The sequence below is a fragment of the Osmia lignaria genome, chromosome 3 (assembly GCF_051020975.1).
Source record: "Osmia lignaria lignaria isolate PbOS001 chromosome 3, iyOsmLign1, whole genome shotgun sequence".
NCBI classification, from domain to species: domain Eukaryota; kingdom Metazoa; phylum Arthropoda; class Insecta; order Hymenoptera; family Megachilidae; genus Osmia; species Osmia lignaria.
In genome coordinates this window covers 8,905,773-8,927,607 of record NC_135034.1, presented here as the reverse complement: position 1 = coordinate 8,927,607, position 21,835 = coordinate 8,905,773, and the positions used below count along the sequence as shown (strand labels likewise).

Sequence of the window (21,835 nt, the reverse complement as noted above, 5' to 3'; positions counted from 1 at the left end):
TTGCTGAATTGTTTGCATTTTATGACAATGTAAATTAAAAAAATTTAATAGAAGTATGAATCAAAATGAAATTCGATATTGTATTTGATAAAGGATGAAATATTTTGTTTCTTGAAAAAAGTAATAAAAAATGGAATATTTGCGTTATTGATGCAATGGTAGTCTCTGATAAATTGATAATAGCAGAATGTTTACGAGCCGAAAGAAAGATGGCGCCACGAGCCCCGTATTGAATCAGCTTCAATGCTCTTGAAGCCGTAAGACTCGACGAGCAGTTTTATGAGAATTTTTGTTAAAAAATTAGCAGGTTGGAAATGAAATAATTCAGTTTCAATTTTAAAGCTTTCAACGCACTATCTACTTTTATAATACAATAGCAATGGCGTTCAAAACTTGTCTTTCCATATCTTTTATTAATTATTCGATCGCATTAACATGAGAGGCGTTACAAGACTAATAGGCAATAATGTCGGTAATGAATCATGCCAAAAATTAAATCGACTCAATAATAACACAAAAAGTGCAGTTAAAAGTATTCACAAACGTTTCGAACGAACAGAGACATTAATTACAGTGACACCTCGTTAAGATTTCTTTCTTCGAACGAACTAGTAATGAGTATTACTTCGTCTCGGTTGGCCGAACCGAACAATATTACAAGATCTTTATAAACGCCAGTCGGACAGAACAATTAATTGAGAATCGTCGTGTTTGAGAGCGAGAGAAAAGTCACCGTGTTCGTGTTCGCATAACTTCATTAACCGTATTCCTTATCTTGTCATCTGAACGATAAATATGTTCCTGCCCCTTTATACAATGTCTCTGTACGATTGCCATTTATCGTTTAATATTTGTAGGGCGAACTGAAGAATCATTGAACAACGATTGCCAGGAAAATTGTGATAAACGTCAGTTTGCGTAATATCGAATAATTTTGTGTTATTAACGCGAGCTGACGGGAAATCGATGGATGAGAATAATAATTAACGCATGAACTGTTAAGGATGGTTATTGGTGGCTGAAATTGTAATGTAATACGATATTGGCTTCATTTGAATAAATTAATTGAGAGATAGCAAGGTGTGCTGAATACTTTTTGGATGCACTGTAGCTGTTATGTAAATTTGTTGCCTTACTTGATAGTGACAGAAAGTGGTCAATAAAAGAAGAGACTTTTGACGAGGAAATTTTGTGAAAGACAGGATATTGAAAGTTTTAATCATCCTAGAGAAAAAATAAAGAAATCTAACAAAGGTTAGGCATTACTTGAACATTTTCTCTTTGCATTTTATTCGGCTCGTAACACGGGGGACGAAATCAGGAGAAGAGGATGGGGTGTCCAAGTATTTTTCCCTTTTTCTAATAGAGAAATTTGTAATTACGTTACAGAGGGGTAAAGCAAGGGGCACGATTAAAGAATCGAGATTGGAAGCACGGTGGTGGGAAATTAGCACGGTCAAGATGAGACTCGTTAATTAATTATGCGTATCTTCTTCTTTCCTTTTCGATTCCATCCGGTGCTATCCACCCACCACCCACCACCCTCCCTTGGAACAGAGCGGTGTGCGGTGGGTAATTGGAAATCAATACTCGTATTCAACCCTCGAAACATTCTTGCCTTGACGAAAAAGCGATCGTGACCCCTCTTTAACCCCTCGAAGAAGCTGCCTCCCGTTCGAGAAGGTGAATCTTGACTTAAGTACCAGCCCTCGTTATCTTTTCTTGCAAAACGATTTATTCGATTTACCCTGTTTCGCACACCCCATTTTGTGGTTTCCCTTTCAGGGGAATAAAAGGAAATCGGTCCTTAACAATTAATTTTTTATCCATGCTTGTTTTTCGAAATTTCTCCTTTTAACCCTTCGTGGTACAGAATACAAGGGATATTTTAGCACTATTATAAACGATACATATATCAAAATAAAGAGTGGTATATTTTCGATTTCGTCGACCATTTCTCTCAACCTCTCATCTTGTATAGCTTTTTCACCCTTCGTGGAAACCTTTAAACGCTTCTTTCTTTTTGGGAGCTGACGCTTTTTAAGAAGCTTATGGACCAATTTTACGTGACTGGATTTCCTGGATCGTCCAATGCCGTTCGTTTATTGCCCGTTTTTCGATAAGGGAGGTTCGATCGGGGGACGGAAACCTGTGCTCGCATATTTTTTTACGATCTCTCGTTTTTATTGTGTCCAAAAGAAATTTACGCCGTAAAAAATTAATATGAATAAGTTCCACGGATTTTTAAAAGCTCTCCACTTTATGGTCCATTACTTTCTTTCCTTTACGAGCCACGTTTTCCCTCTCAGCCGAACCTGCTTTCTTTATCGTTCAAGCTTTCCAGGCTGTTGTACACGTGCGATCTAACACACCCTTTTTCTTTAATCCTTTGCAATTCAATGTTGAACCTGATTCGATAGTGTTTCCCTTTATTTTATATTCAGACCAAGCATTGTTCAACTTCATCTATTGTAATTGATCGGGGTTGTTTATTTTGGTCGACCATCCGGTTTACATGTTTCGATCAGGAAATGAAACCAACACCGCTGCAGCGGGTTTGTTAGCTCTAAATTCTGTAAACAGCTTACCAAATTGATAGTATTTGTTCCGTAGATAATTTGATTGAAATCGATGAACGAACAATATAGGCACAAATTTGAAATTTAATTTTAATCGACGCCTCGAATGTGCCGGATTTCAAGCTCGATCTGTTTTACTAGAGAAACACGATTTTCAAGATGTTAAGAAGCATCCGTCGACACGTCGAATCATGTCGGATCGAGTGGCAGTCGATTCGAATCGAAGTGAAATTCGACGTTGTTCGAATGCACGCCGCGTCCCGACGCGACGTCCTCGATCGAAAGTCGATCCGTTTCGCTGTCAGGCTGATTCTCTGTCTCACATCGGCTAGTAGAATGAAAATCATGACTCGAAGAGTGTCGTCACGTCGCTGGGAATCTCTGCCGCCTAATGACGATAGATTACGCAGCGATATGTGTGCAGACCGATGCATTCGATCGCCGATAGAAACTGCTCGACGTGTTAATCCGAACGTGAATTGCATTCGCTGTTTATCGTGTTCGACGCATATCAATTTGCGCCCCTATTATTGATTTGTAAACCGTGCTGCTTTATTTGCTCTTCTCTCCCGCTGTTACCAATGTGCCAGTAATTGAAAGAGAATCACTCGATGATGATCCACTTTAGAGTTCTTCTAATGCAGTGAAGTTGCAAAATTTGTCAAAGTGTTGAGAATAATTATTTTGCAATCGAATACCTTTAGTTTATTATTTTGAAAGATTACAAATTTGGTAATTTGTTTCTATCCGTTTTACGTTCAATAATTTTTTTGCAGCAAATGCATCGAAACTTGATTAGTGTGATTGCAAAAAGTGTGATTCTCGTTGATACACACGCGCCAATCACCGGGTTTACTTGTGTTTCATCGTTGCTTCTTTACGAGGATCATCGTTCTTCGACATTGTCTCTCATTGAATTATGCATATAAACCGGAATTTACCATCAAACTCCATCAAACTCACTGGTCGTTTAATTCGACGCGTTTCGAGCAGCTGCAAGTTTGTTATTTCGCAACGTGTTGGATATTGCAGCCAGTCAGTGTACATACACGTATATTTATATTTGCCAAGCTTTTAAGGAAAATTTCTACAAACTTTTGCTTATGACTTTAATCGTTTTTACTACAGTTTCAAGGAAAATTGAGTGGCCAATATGTACTTATCGCTTTTTTCGTTCCGTAGAAAAAAAAAGAAATTGAGTAATAATTTTAATTATCTTTTGCGAAAATTTTTAGTTAAATTGTCGCGTTAAGAAACATTTATTGCATGAAACAATTTTGATTTTATCAAATGGAATAATTTCATTGGGGAGGGAAGCAGGTCAAACGAAGGGAAGAAGAGAAAGTTTAATTGCCCGAAGAACTTGTGGTTGGTCTTCGATTTAATTATGTTTCTGATCGTGAAAAGGGGAAAAGGAAGCGTTATCTTTTTCGAAACTCCAATTGGCGAGAATTTAATTAGAAACATTTCCATAAATTATTAACAGAATTGTTTCTTCTTCTCTTCTGCTGTTTCCTCGCAAGCAGCTTTCTACTTATAACGTCATTTGAATATCGAAGAAACGAAACAATTGCGTTTCCTCCGGACTGTATTACAGTTTACATAAATATAAGCGGTATGAAAGTACTCGAGGAATATTGCTGCTCCACGGGAACTCCACGTTTTATGGGTAGCGAGAAGAAGAACGAGGTCGAATGAAAATGATGAATATTTCTCACCCGATACTTGTTTCACTGCGAAGAAAAGCACGCTGTTCGTTTATGTTTGCAATTTCGTATTCTATCTTGTCTGTATTCATTTGGCCAGTTGCAATCATTTTGGAATACAAACAAGGAAATGATTTAACCTGTTGAATAAATAATCTCATAGTTTAACACATTTTTCCCTGGTGACCAGCATCGCAAATTCAACAGAACGAAATTTTAAGTGATAATATTACTCCTAATTAGCAACTATACAGCTCAAGTTAATACAATAAAAGAGTTATCGTCCTCGAACGAGAACAATCAGCTGAAATGGGTTAATGGCATCAAATTGATTATGCAACAGGTTCATTTGGATTATATCCAATGGTCGAAGATAATTAAACTTATATGCATCCTTGATTGTTAGGAAACTAACTTTCCTCGTTCATCCATGTTAATATCCAATATCTGTGTTAGCCAATTCAATCTTGCATAGTACACGATTCTAATCAGATAAACTTACATCTAATTTACATTATACAAGATACTCACCTGAAGAGAGAAAATATTTTGGCGAACTGAAGACAGGAATTTTAATTAAGAAATTAAGGAATTTGGTAATTTTTGTTTTTTAAATATAAGAAATTCTTAGTGGTTGAAGGAACGAATTAGAACAAGTCGGGATAAACTTTGTAATTGTGTACCACATCATGGTTAATCGTAATTTACACATGAAATTAAGATGGACTCGCACAGGGAACATCGAGATGTATTTACAATCCTTTATATTAAATCGGATTTCTGGCGAACAATCGCAATTATCCTCTTCGTTATCCTCGATTTCATCTTCTTTATATTCTAAAACATCGCTGAGTAACTTGGTTCTGTGTTTTCATTGATACAGATAAAGACGAATGATTCGTACCTAAATGCTGTACAAGATATAATTAACTTACAATTATATTCTTTCGTTTAAACACGTGCCTCGTGCACGTGTGTACACTTGTTACACATATACACAATTGATCGACTTATTAATAACGTATAATTAATGTACATTTCTTACTCGTTCTGATTTCACAAACAAAGGGTTTTCTCGAGAAGATAGAAGCCATTGGGCAATTTCGATGAAGATGACGTTAGTAGTTACAATACAGGTTTATCAATAGGCATTTAAAGTCCTCTAAACAAATCACTCGTATCCATTTCACACACACACACATTTTACAAATTTTCGCAGAGACTTACAAATTTTTTAATCTTAACTTCACACTATTTATTCAATACAGTGAAACGAAAGTAAGATAATGTCGATACGAACGGGAATTAACTGTGGATCTTTACCATCTTAAAATTTTAGGATTCCAAAATTCCAGAAGTTTTATTTATTGACCGACTTGTAACTATAGCAGTCGCTACTTTGTGTAACCTTCCAAGACGTTTGAAGAAACAACTTAATTTCTTTAATGGATCTATCTATATCATCTCTTGGTACAAAAATTCATTACTTGTACCGTATACATCGAAACGGAACCCTCGTACGAAATAAGAGGAATCGTGGAAGTAGGAATGATAATGGACTGCCGGTGTAGTCGGTTAGGAACGTCAAGAGACGTGGGTTCAATTTCCGGTGTCCCTGTCCCTTATTCTTCAAGGATTGCTGCGTGTACTCTATACTCTATACAATATATCTTAGAAGGTATAGAAAATAAATTCGTTATTTTGCTTTTACGATTGGATATGAAGAATTGTGAAATTGATCAACCAGAATTGGAGATCTGAACCCGCGTTGAACATCCGTATCCGCAGTTTGCCTGAAAACCTACGAGTGTGAACTCGAGTTGGCAGAAACGGAAGCCATGGAATTTCTGGAATTTCGCTGCCGGTTCATTCGCATTCCTTCGAGGGAATTCCGAGGGTTGCTCGTGCGAGGAATGTGGTTAGAATTCGGAGAGAAACGCAACGTAAGTTCCGGTATCGGTTCGATGATTCGTTCTCGCTAAACACGCTCTACTGCATCCTATCACACATTAATTATGCACCGATTCCCATTAGGATTGATCGTTTAATTGGTTCGCGCGATACCTTCTGCTCGAATCCGCTCTCAGACATTCCGGATACGCTACGTTAAGATTAAAATGATGAATTGTAGTAAAGAAAATATTGCAATCCCTTTGTCGCGTGATTACTAATCGATGAATATGAGCATCGATATTGTTCGCAAATTTAACGAGAAACAATGCAATACTATTAGGACAACACGATCTCGTTACACGTTACATCGTCGAACGGAGAGGGTTTAACGGATCAACATCGATGTCGTTCGTTGAATGGACGATGAGAGCTCGGTCACACGATAATTGTCGTGTATTCGACGATTTTCTGTACACGTAACTCGTGATTAAACGACGCTTGTATCAATTTATCCAGACAAATTATGATGAATCGCAACGTCGATGATCGCGTTTCACAGGGTTCCAGAGTTCATTCTGTTCCCTATTAAACGGTGTGTAATCGTCTCGAATATATTTTTTTGGTCTTTAAAACTGAAAATTTTTCTAAATTCATCTTCTAAGACGAATGACGAAATTGTTTTTCGAGCAATAGAAAAGAGACCACCCTGTCACCGATTAATAACAATGATTGTAGGGACTTAAGGGATGATCGATGAGCAAGAATTAAACGGACTCGGTAAATGAAATCGGATAAAGCGGTTAACGCTCCATTAGCAAGTTCTGAATGCAGTTCGCATTAGTCAGTTCCGGGACAGCTGAAACCACTGACAAGGAAAGTTCGATTCAGTAGTCGGGACAAATTTTGGGCAAATAATCGTGGCAATTGGAGAGCACCTGTACCCTCTATTTCCATAATCTGTCTCTAGAATTTGATCAACAAAATACATAAGAAATTTTCCTTGATTTTACTGTACAGCAACTGTTCAAACAGAAATCCACGGCGGAAAAGATTAAACCTACTGTAGCAGAAGAAAATCGATTTCCTCAATTCCGTGGAGGATTTCTCCTATACTCTAACGAAAGAACTTTATCGTAGAATGTTTAACCAAACACGCGATATATGTCTGTTAGTTATTTTTATAGAATCAGCTTTTCCCCATTTTCGTCACTCGGCAGGCGAGATCTGATCGAGTCGTTCCATTCAGGAACTTCCCCTTTATTCCTGGAATAAAAGCAGGCCGTAATCAGAAGACGAGCTTGATTATTCCGCAATCAGCATATGTATGATCCGAATCTCATTTGCTCGGTAATCGAATTTCGAAGAAAGGGCCGATAACTTTCTCCGGATTAGCCGAACGAATCGTTTCGCTTGGTTATTCATTCACGCTGCTATCCGGTGATCAATGCCGTTACGGAGGGAAAGAAAATCGATGAATCTTACCTCAGAAAATATCTCCCTTTCGGTGTAAAAATAATCGTCAAACTCGTTTGATTTCAATAATTTTACTGTACTGATTGAATCGCGGTAGTCGCAAAAATATTAATCAAAGTTTAAGTGCTAAAATTGAAATCAAATTGAGAACTATGAAACAATAATTCCGCTTCTTGAAGAATCTACCTTCGAAGAGTAAAGATTGCCTTTCGAAGTAGTTTCAGGAACTTCTGATTTCAATATTCCAGGAAAACCAGAAGGATTTATTTATTTGCCAATCGAGTTACTTGCAAGCTCGAGTTGTCCAGCAAATGCGTTCGCGATATATCTTGCTATTTGCACATATGTTCCATGCTATTCGCCTTGTTCAGGAAAGTCGGTCATGTTCGACCAGTTTGCCCAACACTCGACACAGCACGGTCGTTCACGTGACCGTGGATACGATTTCGCGTCCTTCCGGTTCTCGAAATTCTACTGGAAACAAGTCCTGTGTAGTCCGAACGGAAACTCGTCCCAAGAAACAGCGAGACCGAGTCAGAATTGAAAATTTTTCCAGTTTGCTGCAGACTCGTGTTTCTTTCACGATCAATGCCCCATAAATTTTATTCTTCCCCAATTGAAAGAAGATTATTCGAATGGTATATTTTTGGAATCGCTCGGAAGATTGATACAGATGTCTGGGAAATTTCTTGGGCGAAAGGTTTTCGAAAGCATCGACGATCGCTCGAAATACGTGGCTCCTTCCTCCGAAGGGTGAACCATTCCATTCGTCTATTTTTATCTTTCATCGAATCTCTTCGAAAGATTAACCCCGTAAAGATGTATCTTTCAAGATTATATTCACTTGAAATTTATGATACTTAAAATTGTATACAATTCCAAGCACCTTTACTTCGGTATTTTTCTTCGTTTTGTAAACAGAAATAGAGTACCCAGTGGTTTTCTGCCTTGGTTTCTTTTTCACGTTTCTCATTCGCTATTGTTCCGTGGCGAGCTTTTAAGGGATCTTTGATGAAAGAAACAGAAATGATCGCCGATCCGTACGTGGGGCAGTGTTGATTGCGAATTAATCACTGGTGAACCGTGGCAAGCTACAGTTCATCTTTGTTTTTGTGAATGAAAATGGAACACCTAGCCATTTTTTTCGCTACGATTAATCAACGAACCTTTCAATGAAACGTGCCAACATTAATCGTGTCAACGTTATTAATGATTTTTTAATTAATTTTTAGATATGTATGTCCAGGTACAAGGTGTTATGTTTTTGTGTTTTCTTGTTGAAAAATATCGCGTCCAAATTGTGAAAAGGAAAATATGGACGAACACGTGTCGGTAAACACATAATACCGGTGAAATGGAGGTCGTTGAAAGCTCCTTTGATAAATCGAAGCAGACCCTTTTCTCCTTTCTGTCGGCAAAGTGTTCTCAGTTGATTTCACGAAACGTATTGATGTCCAAACAATGTCATTATTAAAAGCATATAGAAAGGTAACATAGAAAGGGTTACATCACTCGCAATTTGATCTAGAAGACAAATTATCTGTTGATTAAAGTCTGTTTTCTTTTTAACTACTCCAAGGCAGCAAGAGAACATTACGACGATCTTCTCTTGAAAACGAAAATAAACCATCAATATCAATCGCGTGAAAGAAAAAGAAACGATTTTAAACTGATCCTGGCGTGGGTGTTCGCCTTAGCTTCCAATTTTATACATTCGCTTGTACAATTAAGTGACTGCCAAGCGTTAGACGAAATCGGATTTTCGTTTAATAAACTTTCTGGTAATCGACGATACTTTCGGCGTAACTTGACAATAAATTCCGATTTCGTAGCCAGTTAATCTGGCTTAGAGAATCTCGAAGCAGACTTACGGACTTTTAATATCAAACTTGACTTCGCTGCCGAGAATTACGATCCACCTTTATATCAACAGGATATTTAATCGCAGCCACGTGAAGATTGAATCCTACCGAGACCGTGAGCAACCTGTTCTAGAGCGGATCTTTGAGATTACATGGAAATTGCGTGAAAATCTTTAGGGAAACGCCTCGTATGAACAGTTTCCTTACAGTAAACATTCTGTAAATATTACATGCTTAGTATGGAGTCTGCTTCTCCCTCGTTGCTCGTTTCAAAATTCACAAAATATTGTTTATAACTATCTGTTTATGGTAGTAAACGTATGTAGAGTACCGAGCCTGGTAGACTACCCTAACGAAAATTCTTTCACCCCTTCACCTTTCAAGTATTCAATAAAATTATTCATAATTGGAAAGATAAGTTTATCGCTCGTAAAACGCGTGACGCGTATCTCCTTGCAAACGAGACTTTGTTTTAATCTCGAAAAGGAATTATACGATCGTTTCCTGTCTCGCTTTCACCGGTATTAAAAAGCGTCTCGATTAAACGTTCCGCTTTCGTAGTCTGCAACGTAACGTTGCATCGTGAGCATTAAAATTTAAATGCGACTGCAGTTTCGTTTAACAAAATTAAATAGGAATTCCACGCTAGCCGCTGCTTAACGACCGTAACGACCAACGTGTAGCCAAGGTTGCGCCTCCTTTCGCCTTGTTTTAACAAACCACCTCTTCCTCACCGTTAAGGGGGCTCCTGTAATCTAATTAACTCGTTACGATCAAATACCATCGATACATCGATACGCGTCACCTGGCTGATGCGATTCGCGACACTCGATTCGGTATTTACCCGGTCGATCAAGCAGACAATCGTTTAAACAGCTAACGATGGAAATTCTCAATATTTTTCTAATAGAAATTATATTTCCTGCGAACAGTATACTTTTTTTCTAGAGAAAGGATGAATGCGAAATGGAACGATTGGAAGAATCGAGGGAAACAAAACGAAGCGGAGAAATAAGTTTTCCGCGGCGATAAAATTTCCATGTTCGTTTGATTGCTCGATTCACACCTCTGTAGCGAGTACGCGTTAATTGCTCGTACGTGATTAACGTTAATTCGTCAGTCAGATTGTACATATGTTTCTCCGCGCACACGCTTGCTGTTTCCCTCGTCGAACACTTATTATATCTCTTCTCTCTACCGCGGAAATTTTATTCGGAAATTCAGTATTGAACGTTTCATCCCGCGCTTCCTTTGGGATACGCTACTCTCATCGTCAGGTTTATACAGCTTTTTAATATGCGCTCCTGTTTTAATTGGACGGCCTCGTTGAAAGAGAATATGTAATTGAGTTTTAGAAAATAGCAAGGCGTCGAAGGTGCATTTTCAATGCAACAACAGAATGTCAGAGTCTTGTAATAAAAAAGAAGTTTAATTTTCCTTCTCGAGTACTAGTTGTTGCACGAAGCGTTTTCATGTTTTTCCAAGTGTTTCATTAACTGTGTAATTTTTACTATGTAATTGTTTGGCTTAAAATTTACTAGAAACTTGTCTGAACCCGGTGGAAATTGAAAATCATAAATGTTGCAGGTATCCAGGTGGCTTAACCCCATAAGCAGTGACTGTAATCAACCAAGGATACACCTCCAGCGGAGGTAAGTAAAATGAGATTATCCTTCGCACAATATCGTACTACCTTCGGCTTGGATTAACGGACATAACAAATATTTGTCGTTTACGATCGTTGTTGTAACATTTCGGTGATACCCTAGCGAACCATTAATATCATCTTCCACTTAACGAGTCTGACAAACTTTATTATCGGTCGTTAATTATTTTAGTTCTAACGCTTGATTATACAACTTAATACATTGTTGCATGAAATTTTCGAAAAAGGTGGTCAGAAATTTAACTTTTTTATTTTAATAAACGTTGATAAGCAACACGGTATCGTTGGAAAAAGCAAGGTGAACCGATACCTTCTTGGTCCAATGTATATCTTAGGATAAAATTGACTTGGAAACCGATCAATGAGAAGACGAGAGGATTGCAGGAAAACTTTCGAAAAATTTCCTTCTCGTTTCTCGAGTGGTTCCGCTATTTAACTTGCACTCTTGATCCACGCTATCAGAGGAGTCTAATTTTTTTAGATTACGAGTAGTTCCGCGTTATCGATGCTCGTAATACCGTGTCGGCTTAAATTGTCAAATAAAGATCTTCTAACGTAGATAACGTTGCCAATAGCGTTTGAAAAGGATTAAATAAAACTTGTGAAGCAACACGGATCAATAGTGAACATTTCAGAAACTTTGTTCCAATATTACCCGTTCGTATCGACGATTCGATAAGTAATTCTAGAGCTTAATTAAAAGAAGGAAGAGATTGTAGAAAATCAAACGCTAACAAGATGAAAAATCGAAAAGTCTCACAGACTAAATAACATCGTATTTTTACGGGATTTACGCTAAAGTTCGGAGAATCATTAGAGAATCCTCTTTCTTCGGGCGCAATTTCGAGAAAGTACTTTTTTACAACCACACGCGTCGATGTTTCTTTCTTTTATTCTCGTTTTGGAATTACGAACGAGCGGATTCGCTCGTGTTTCGCGATGTGTAGACTGAAATTAGCGAACCGAAACAGAAGTAGCTTGTGACGCAGGGAGAGCTCGTATTTCTCGAGCACGTGTGAACAACCATAAGCTAATTCCCTTTGGCTCGAAGGTTGCCATAAAAAAAAAGAAAAGAGAAGAGCTTACGAAACGACGCGTTTCGTCGGTACTTAATCCGAATCACCCATTCGCTGTTACTCTTACGAATTACTCTTTTCAACATAAACCGAAAACTCTTCGGTGATCTAATACACTCTTCATAAATTGAGACATTGATCCGTAGAAAATTGAACTAGAAGTTTCATTCCGTTTCTGTATAAAATTTGGATAATTATTTGTATCAAATTATTTATTTCAACTCAATTTTAAAACTAAACTTTTCAAATAAACACAGAGCTTCGACGAAGACTTCGAAGATGTTGAACAAAATTGAGTACCTTTCATTCATGTTGAAATTTTATGCCATGAAATAGGAAGTTGTAATGAAAGAGCGTGCTGATTGTAAGGTGAAGCCAGTAGTACTTTTCCATTTTTTGAAAATAAACGAGACGGATCGTGTTTTTCTTGAAAAGCTTTCGGAATGAATTCGCTGTTCATCACGTGTGAGAACATATCTCGAGCGAGTTGTGATGGGGTGGAAGAGGGAATTAAGAAATGAAGGAGATAAGAGAGAAGACTATTGTCTTCTCTTCAAGGTAGATCGACTTTGCCTTCCTACGAATCGAGCAGACTCCTCCTCGAAGAAACGTCTGTAAGATGATCTTTGTACTTCCTCTCTTCTTATTCTGCTTCATCATAACGCGAATCCTTTATAGCAATTCCTTTTCTATTTGTAAGAAAACAGACTATCGTTTCTGAAACGTAACAGTTCACTAACGACTTGCCTTTGGCACAGTGAACCACGCTTTGACCTTATTTAATTGGTACATAATTAATTTGCTAGAAGAATGTTTCAATAGAAAAATTATTATTTATTCAATTATTTAGCAATGGAAAAATTTGTATTCTTGTATAATTTAGTTAATGATCTTTGAATTTCGAGGACTTACAATAAAAATTAATTATTTCTTTTTTAATTGGCCCTTCTAGCAAATCAATAATTAATATTATCGTTAATTATGTACACACACAATATTTCGCGTCGTTTGGTTTAATTTATATCTTACAATTAAATTTAATTACGAACGTTCGAAGAATCTTCCATAAGATAAAATAAGACCGGTCTCTTCGGCAACGCCTCTTCTGGAAGGATTACTTCTTCACACGCGTCGATTTCATAAGAAAGTCAATCACTCTAATCTTATCCTCGGCTGAACAAGTGCTTTTCGTTATCGTACATTTGTCAACATCGAGGTCTTCATACGATTCCCCGCCTTCTGTCGCGTTCAAAGCCGGTCGAACGAAGGGTCCACGCTTTTCATCCATTTTCCTCGTTGAAGATGGAATAAGCGTCGATTTCGTCTCTCGAACGATTACCGAGATCGTACTGCTTTTTAATTATGACTCTCGGAATGAACCAGGAGATCGAAGAAAACATACACTCGCGATTAACCAGTTCAACACTCGGTTGAAGAAACTCACGAAGAATTGATAAAAATTCGATGGACAACCATGTTGAGGTTGAGAATCCACGATCTCGGATTGATCAACGTTAAAAAAGGTTCTCCCTCTTCTTTTCGATGAAAGATCATCGAGGCGGAAAATGAGGGTGAAACCAAGAGGCCATTCTTAGCCCGTTGTTTCTATTTCGTCGAATGATCGAGTAGCATCTTTACACCTGGGTCAACAGAGTCAGCTGTGCTCCGTTCTTCATGGAATCCTTCTCTCTTTGCGATTGATCTTTCGAGTCGTTCCCTATGGTGATGTTGGATCGTGACGTCATGGTCACCGTGGTCGTAGAAGTTTTACTGATCAACAGCCCCCTCTCGGCGTCTTCGTCTTCCATTTCCAACCTGGACTGGCCTGAAGCGGCTAGTCTATTCGCTTGAAGCCTCTCCGCGTTAGCTTTGTTCCTCCGTGGGAACACGCTGTTCTCGATATGCAGGGTGGCGTTCACGTCCTTGCCAACTGCACAGGTGCACGCCTTCAGGAAGCTCTTCTTGAAGTTGTCGCTCAAGAATGCATAGAGGATCGGGTTCATCGCGCTGTTGCTGTAGCTTAGGAAACCGGCCAATAGAAAGCTGGTGATAGTGATCTTGCTTTGACACTGTTTGGGCGGTGTGTAAATTAGAGCCACTTGCATCAACCAATAAGGTAGCCAACATAGTACGTAGACAGTGATCACTGTCAGCACTAATTTCGTAACTTTACGCTGGGATCGTTTCTTCTCTTTTGATTTATTCTTCGGACCGACCGTCTGCAGCTTCCTGATCACCAGGAAGTAGAAGATTAAGATGAGAATCAGAGGAATGGCGAAGCCCAGGATGAAGGTGTACAAAGTGAAGGTGGTGTGACCTCCTATGTCGGTTGGCCAGTAGATGTTACAGTTGATACCTCTTTCCGATTCCATCGCGCTCGCGTACAGGAATATGGGGATCATGAAGAGGACGCTGGTAAGCCAAGCGGTCAGTGAAACCACTTTCGAGATGAAAGGTGTCCGTATCTTCGGTGATGAGATCGGATGACAGACGGCGATGTAGCGATCAGCGCTCATGATGAACAGGAAGATACTACTAGTGAACTGATTGATGCTGGTGGTGGTCATGTAAGCTTTACACATGATCTTGCCGAATATCCAGCTACGCAAACTCATCGTGGTAACCAGAAAGGGTATACCTATCAGGAAACACTCGTCAGCTATCGCTAGATTGACGATGTACATGTTGGTCACCGTCTGCATGTTGGAGAATCGTAGAACCACGTATATCACCAGGGTATTACCGAGGAGGCCTACGATACAGACGACCGAATAGAGAATCTGATTAACCAACGAGATGATCGGCAGATCTGCCTCGCAATTCTGAATCGTCGAGTCCTCTTGACTCAGTTTCCAAGCGTAATCGATAGCGCTGGTGGTGCTCATTACCGTGCTGTTCATTGTGCCTCGAGTATTTCTTCTTCTGCTTCGACGATTCTGTCGTAAATCTTCTTTTTCTCGCGTTTATCTCCGCCTGAGAAGCTTCTTACGCGATCGATCAAGGATAAACGACTTCTGAAATCCGGAGGCGATCACTCGGCGTAGAAAGATCGCTAGGATATCGGGCAATTTTCTCGAATTTATTCAGTAGGGATCCTCTTTCACTGGGTCGCGATGCTTCGATCGTCTCGGCACGATTCGGTTAAATGCACGTTTCTCGTGTTTTATTGCGAAACAGAGAAGAGACGAAGGTCTGCTGCGTCGACGAGGGCGATACAGGGGATGGGGTCGGCGTCATTTCGTCAAACGTCGAACGATTGCGCTTCCGGCGACGCGATAATCCGGAAGACCAGAGTTACCAACGATTACGATCGTCTTGTTCTTACGCTATTCTCCTTCTTCTTTTTTCTTCGCGAGCAGGAAATCTGGAACAGAATAAAAGACGGCTTTTGAGACGGTGCGATAGAGTCATGGTTCGAAGAGGATCGCGCTCTCGAACGGGAACGCTCTCGCGTCAGACCGATTGAAGATTGGACTTTTTACGGGTCAACGAGGGCCATTATACTCGGCTACCGTGCAGATTACATCTTCGAGGCCGTTCGCCCGGCATCGATTAAACGCTGTCGCTAGCCTAGTTCCTTAGACGCCGTGGATCTTCGTTCGAGAGCGTTCTCGAGCGTTCTCGAGTGTCGCGCTTTCCATTCGCTCGCCCAACTCCGAATAATGTACGGATTTACCGAGCTCGGTAACGCGGACCATGCGATTTTCCACGACAGAACCTTCTGCTTCGACAGACTCGAAAATGAGACACCACCGACCGTTCAATTATTGCGGACAATAAAACCAATTTGTACCGGCTGACTTGTGCGATATCATCGGTTCATTTTTTTCGGCTATATTTTTCATGGGGGGAAAAGTTATTAAGTTTATCTCGCTTCGGGGATACTTTATCCAGGGAGGCAACCCTGGCAAATAATCGCGCTTGATTTAGCATGAGAGTTTCGAGTTAAATGAAAAGCTCTATATAATACGGCCTCGTAACTTTGCAAGATTTTATTTTAAATCTCATCAAATATTTGTTAGCTATACGAGGTTGCAGCTGGAAACATTTCTTTTCATCAAGTTATGAATATTTCATGCTGATGGAAACGAGTTGTTTGCTCGTAAAGCAAATTGTAGATTTCTCGCGAAACAGTCGGCTAGCTGGAGCGAGAATCTTGTTGACAAGCTAAGTGCGTAAGCAAAGGGGATGATGGAGAGTGGAGAGGGCAGATTCCGAGAAACGAGCTGTTAGGGTGATCCGCGTTGTTCCGTGAAAGCCAGCGAGACGAGCGGAAGCTTTGAGGTAACCGCAAGCTCTCGTTGTGTTACAGGAAGCGCGTTACCGAGCTGTGCAAATGGTGCGCCAGTTGAGAAACTCGTCAACTCCACCTTGTAAAAGTACGCGAGGGCTCCTGTGCCCTGAGGGGCGACTGTTTACAGAACGCACTTTGAATAACGCAAACTACTCCCGGTGGAAGGAAAAGGGCTATACGTGTCCCATCGGTAAACGATGTTTCTTTGAACAGCGGTGTTGTCCGCTTTTTTGGGGTGTTGCTTTCATCAATCGGTCGAAGTTATCAAAAACCTCGCACGAGAGATCAAGAAAGTAATCAACTTTGTTCAGCTTCTGCCCGAGGGTTCTCGAGGGATTCTCCAGGAAAAATTGCCACGATTGTGTCCAGCTTTTGGGAAGATGATTGGGGAAAATAAATCATCTTCAGCTTCTATTTGAACGGCAGAAAACGGTGGAAATATTTCTTAGGAAAGTACAATAATGGAAACTCTATTTCTCGAAAGGCACAAGTTAACTTTTCTTAATTTTCTTTTTATAATAATTGAACAAATACTAGCTCAATGAAGGTAAAAAATTCCACCCTAGTTAACAGTTAAAAGTCCTTTCTGTCGTGTTATTTATTTTCATGCTTTTCTATCTTCGGTAAAATCGATTGTTTATGTTTATAACAATCTGTTCCGTACCATTGTGACGCGGAAACAACGGAAGCAATATTTTATTCAGGTTACTGTAAATATATGGCGATGGAAAAAAAATATACAAAGGAAAACGTTACCTTTACGGCCCGTTCCGTGTTGGTTTCCAGATTTCTCTAACAAAGCACGTGTTTTCCATTTGGGAAACTGGTTCAAAGTTTTTTTTAACGATGTGCAAACTACACGGCGTGTCCTTAAAACTATAATCAGTGAACTCGAAACTTTTTTCCCTGCGAGGGTAATGCTAGTTTGTTCAAACAGAAGATAACCCGCACGAGAAACTTTTAAACGTTCTATCGTACTTGCATATTTGCATTTTAATTGCTAGTAGCTGTTACGATTATGAGAACGTTTTTTTTTTTAACTTAGAAAACTGTTAACAGATATATCAGGGCGTTAAAATTTATGAAAGATTTTCATTTCGTTATCCCCAGTTTCAAAGGTTTATTATTAATAGCCGACGCGGATTCTTTGATCTTTTTCGTCGATAGAAATGCAATCACGGTAATTTCGTGAATATCACGATTATCATCGCAAACGGAGACGTTATTAGCATATACTTTTAAAATCAGGAAACGTATCATCATATTTTCGTTCAACTCGTACGCCACGTGTTGCCGAGTTTCATTAAACTGGAATCATTATCGGTATCCAATACGAAAGATTATCCAAGCTTTTAACGCGTCCGTGAGTTCGAACATTACCGTGCCGTCGATTTCTCTGCAAAAAGTTCATTGAAATTCGAGTTATCAGTATAACGCGTATAATTAAAACTCGGCGAATGGCTATCTCGTTTCTGCACGATGCAAACATTTTCGAAACGTTCGAAAGCTGCGGAGCTAGCCCGCTTTTTAATCAAATCCAAAGATACGAGAGTAACAATGTTTTTCAACCAAAAATCGTATAAAACTGCCGCAAAACTCTGACCGGTAGTAGATGTTACGGGAATTGCATTTAAATCGTTGCACCCGAAATAAAAACACCACGTTGGAAAGTTACCAATTTTATTCTGGTAGAAAATAAAAGAAAAAGAAAAAAAAAAAACGCGCAGGAGCTTCGTTTCCGGATTTTATTGCCTCCATGTACGCGTGTCACGTGCTAGAAAAATACTGCAAGTAATAACGTTCCTCCTACGAGTTTTCGGCTGCACTTTTAATGACACGTAGCCGACAGAGAAACATATTAGTATCGCGTGTAATAAACCGGTCCATCCGAAAGATGGATCCCAGTTTACAATTCGCGTTCACCTAGATTTAATACGCGTTCGAAATGGCAAAGGACAGAGGACACGAGCGATTAAGTGGAGCTTCGCTAATAAATTTCGCTCCCCCTTATTGCAATCCACACGAGCTGATGAACAGGCATACATACGTTGTTTCGATAAATTTAATTCTATATTACTCGCGGGTTTAATTCATGAATGCCTGTTACATTACTGAAATCCAGCTGGAAATTGCGAATCCATTCAGCCAGAATGGTGCTCTTTTGAACCGAGCGACGATTTCGCAATTCAGTCCAGCAAGTAGGTAAAGAATACTTTTTCAAACGATAAAGCGGAGTTTAAATTTTAATATCCGCGTTCAAGTTTATCGAGGGAAAAGAATTCTAGTACTGGACACGTGTCGCTCAAGGATCAGGATCCGTACCTTTCATTAGCGTGCAGGAGATGAAACAAGTTACGGAGGTGGAAGACAGTAGGAAAAAAAAGAGGGCAACCTCGAGAGGGATGGAAAGAGATGGTCGGTGAAATTAATTAGCAGCGTAGCTCGGCGACCAGCGGCCACTAAAAGTAGAAACTCGAGAGAAACTGGGAGAGTGTACAGGGTGGGCTGATGTCGCCACTTCGGTACACAGTCCTTGAGCGATTGAAGTAGATGAAACGATTCCCTCCGACGCGACACCGTGAAACTTCCGATTGATTGTAAATGTGCCATGATAAACTAGAGCGACCGAAGGACGGAATAAAAGCGAGCTTTTGCATATTGATCAAGGATGTTTCACGAACGCGCTCGTTACACCGTCCACGATGAATTCTCGATCCATCGATCCGATGGGCGGATATGAAAAGTTCGGTCCGAGGGACACGTATTGAAATTTGTCCTCCATCGTACAGGCAAAGAGTAATTATACGTGTAATTGAATGGAAACAAATGCATTCGTTCGTTTATTTGCAGACAGAGGAGAACTAATGCGACGATATCCGAAGCTTTTCAACTCGGATGAACTGTGCCAATTTGTTTGTTTGTATTAATTAATAGCAACTGCTGTGCTAATATAGTACAACTGATTTAAAAAAAAAAAAAAAAAAATGCAATTATATCATTATAGAGTAACAAAATTTAAATTATCTCGTCGCCTTGCTAAATTTCATCCAATTTTGAAACGTATTTCGAAACGACGGTGATTAAAATTTTCATTTCATTTTCTCCATGAAATATCCTACTGTGTCCTTTGACGCATGATAGTTTAGGTAGCTCGGCTTAATGCTTAATCCTTCCTATTATACTAGCTGGTATCACTTTGTGTATGATATATAACCGTGCTCCAACAGAGACGTATTGTTATTATTCGACCATAATAACGTCACGCCGTTTCCTTCATCCCTGATGAAACAATGCGTGAATTCCCGTTCCTGTTGAATAGAATTCTCGAACAGCGGCGAGGTCCGCGTAAACAACTCCGTTACCAATAAGAGTAATATCACGAATCGTTGGTTAAAACGGAAACGATGACCTCCTGAACGAACGTCGTCCTCGTCGTCGTCGTCGTCGTCGGTGGCGTCGCCGGCGTCGGGAGCCTTGTAACCGATACAAATGAATCGATTACGCGTCGTACAACGTTGAATCCATTCGCGCGCATTGCAAGCAAATCGAGGGACCAAATGAAGACGTATAGAACACGTCGTAAACCAACTTCCCAGTCTTGTTTTCCATCGTTTCTCCATTTGTAATCGCGTACCACTTACGTTCCAGCAAATACATAATTTTTCATCGCGAACACGTACGCGTACCGTTGCATTCTTCTTTGCCCCGTGTGCCAGAAGGGTGGCAATCTTAAACCCATGAGAAACGAGTTTAAATTGGAAAGATTTTTCTTGCCTCCTCGAAAATGCAGGATGCCCGACTCGGATGCTTTTATAGAGAAAAAAAAGGAAAAGTTGTTTAAGATTGCCTTTTTGTATCTCGTTCATTTTTAATTTCCTATAGAATAAATCTTCTCTTAATTTGCATCCGCATTACGCATTTCCGTTCGATGGAAAAAATGCAAAGGCGGTCCATGAAAATTCACGGCTGCATAAAAAGTAGATACACGAAGTGTTCATCAAGCGGAGCTAATAAAAGTCAGTCAAAGCCGTTCCTTGTAGAAACTGAAGGGAGGATACACGCGAAATCGATAAGTCGAGAAGACAGATATCCGCGAGAGGAGACAAGCGTAACGGCGTCCGGCCATGTGACAGTTATCGTGGCGTAAACAAGCCAGCGAAATTAATTTTTCCTAATAATCCGACGAAGAAATTGAATTTCTCGACGGAGATTCTATGCGGAACACCGTTCGAGGCCGCGTTCGCGTTTTATCGACGACAGATTGACGGTATAAATTGACTGCATCCTGTAAGCGGGATGAAACGGCTTCGACATTGACTGCTCGATAAAATAGCATCGTGTTTTTCCCCGGAAAATCACATGAACTGTATGATTAACAAATAAAATTCTCAGGAATTTTTCATCGTTCGTCGGATACGGATCAGATGTTCGATTTACGGCGACAGCATCTTGAATTCGCGCAATATTTTCATTTCTGAACGTAATCGCGTCGTTCGAGCGATACGAAATACCAGAATCTTGAGATATCTCGAGAACTCGATGAATTCCACTTGCCATACATCACTTCTGGTTACAGGAATTCTTTTGCGATCCGAGTCTCGTGTTTCTGTTTGGTGGCACTGGTCCAAAACTAGAACATTGTTCTCATTTTATGTCCGAGAGGAAAAATATTCGACTAAAATGTGGTGATCTCTGTTGTTACGATTAACATCGAGATTTTACGACACAGATTAGGTCCGCAAGACAATGAAAATTGATGACGATTCTCGTTCGGATATTTCTCGTTGGAATAACAAGACCTTTTATGGATCAACCGGACAATCGGATTATTCCATATAATCCAGGGTCTGCTAGCAATTACGTCAAAGTCGATTTCGTCCGTGCAAGGGTGCTTCTGGAAGCTTATTAAATTTTCCAGAGTGGTCCACCTTCTTGCCAATACTTTCTTACGCTCTCTCACCCGTTTCTCTGCCTGTTTTCCAACGTTTTCTTTTTTAAACGCGACCGTCTGTCACCATTAGGAGTCCTCGAATTACCGGAAAAAAGAGTCCACCAAATGGGTTAATTAATTTCTGTAAGAGGGTTTCGTCGTAAAGGCTCGAAAAGATGGCCGCAATTTGGGGAAAACGAGATCTCACTGTGTGTTTGTAAGACTGAAACTCGACCAGCTCGATTCAACGACGCTTTTCAAGGGGAAGTAAACGACACTGCGAACGAAGATTTTCTAGAATATCTGTATTTTGCTTATAAGCTGAGGCTTCGTTGTCTATTTTGTTAAATTATCTT

At 39.7% G+C, this 21,835-nt stretch overlaps 1 protein-coding gene and 1 long non-coding RNA gene across 2 annotated transcripts in view; one reads left to right on the top strand and one right to left on the bottom strand.

Moving 5' to 3' along the window:
- Nucleotides 1-21,835, top strand: part of LOC117611180 (uncharacterized) — a 109,080-nt gene that overhangs the window by 28,963 nt on the left and 58,282 nt on the right. Inside the window, exon 3 of the long non-coding RNA XR_013065254.1 lies at nucleotides 11,101-11,165. This is a non-coding gene — a long non-coding RNA (uncharacterized LOC117611180). The remainder of the gene's footprint in view (nucleotides 1-11,100; nucleotides 11,166-21,835) is intronic.
- The window catches only part of LOC117611175 (somatostatin receptor type 2), a 52,739-nt gene continuing 35,847 nt past the window's right edge, over nucleotides 4,944-21,835 (bottom strand). The window contains exon 2 of the mRNA XM_034339112.2: nucleotides 4,944-15,619. Within this exon, the coding sequence (XP_034195003.1) occupies nucleotides 13,890-15,155 (1,266 nt within the window). The 5' untranslated portion in view covers nucleotides 15,156-15,619 and the 3' untranslated portion in view covers nucleotides 4,944-13,889. The remainder of the gene's footprint in view (nucleotides 15,620-21,835) is intronic.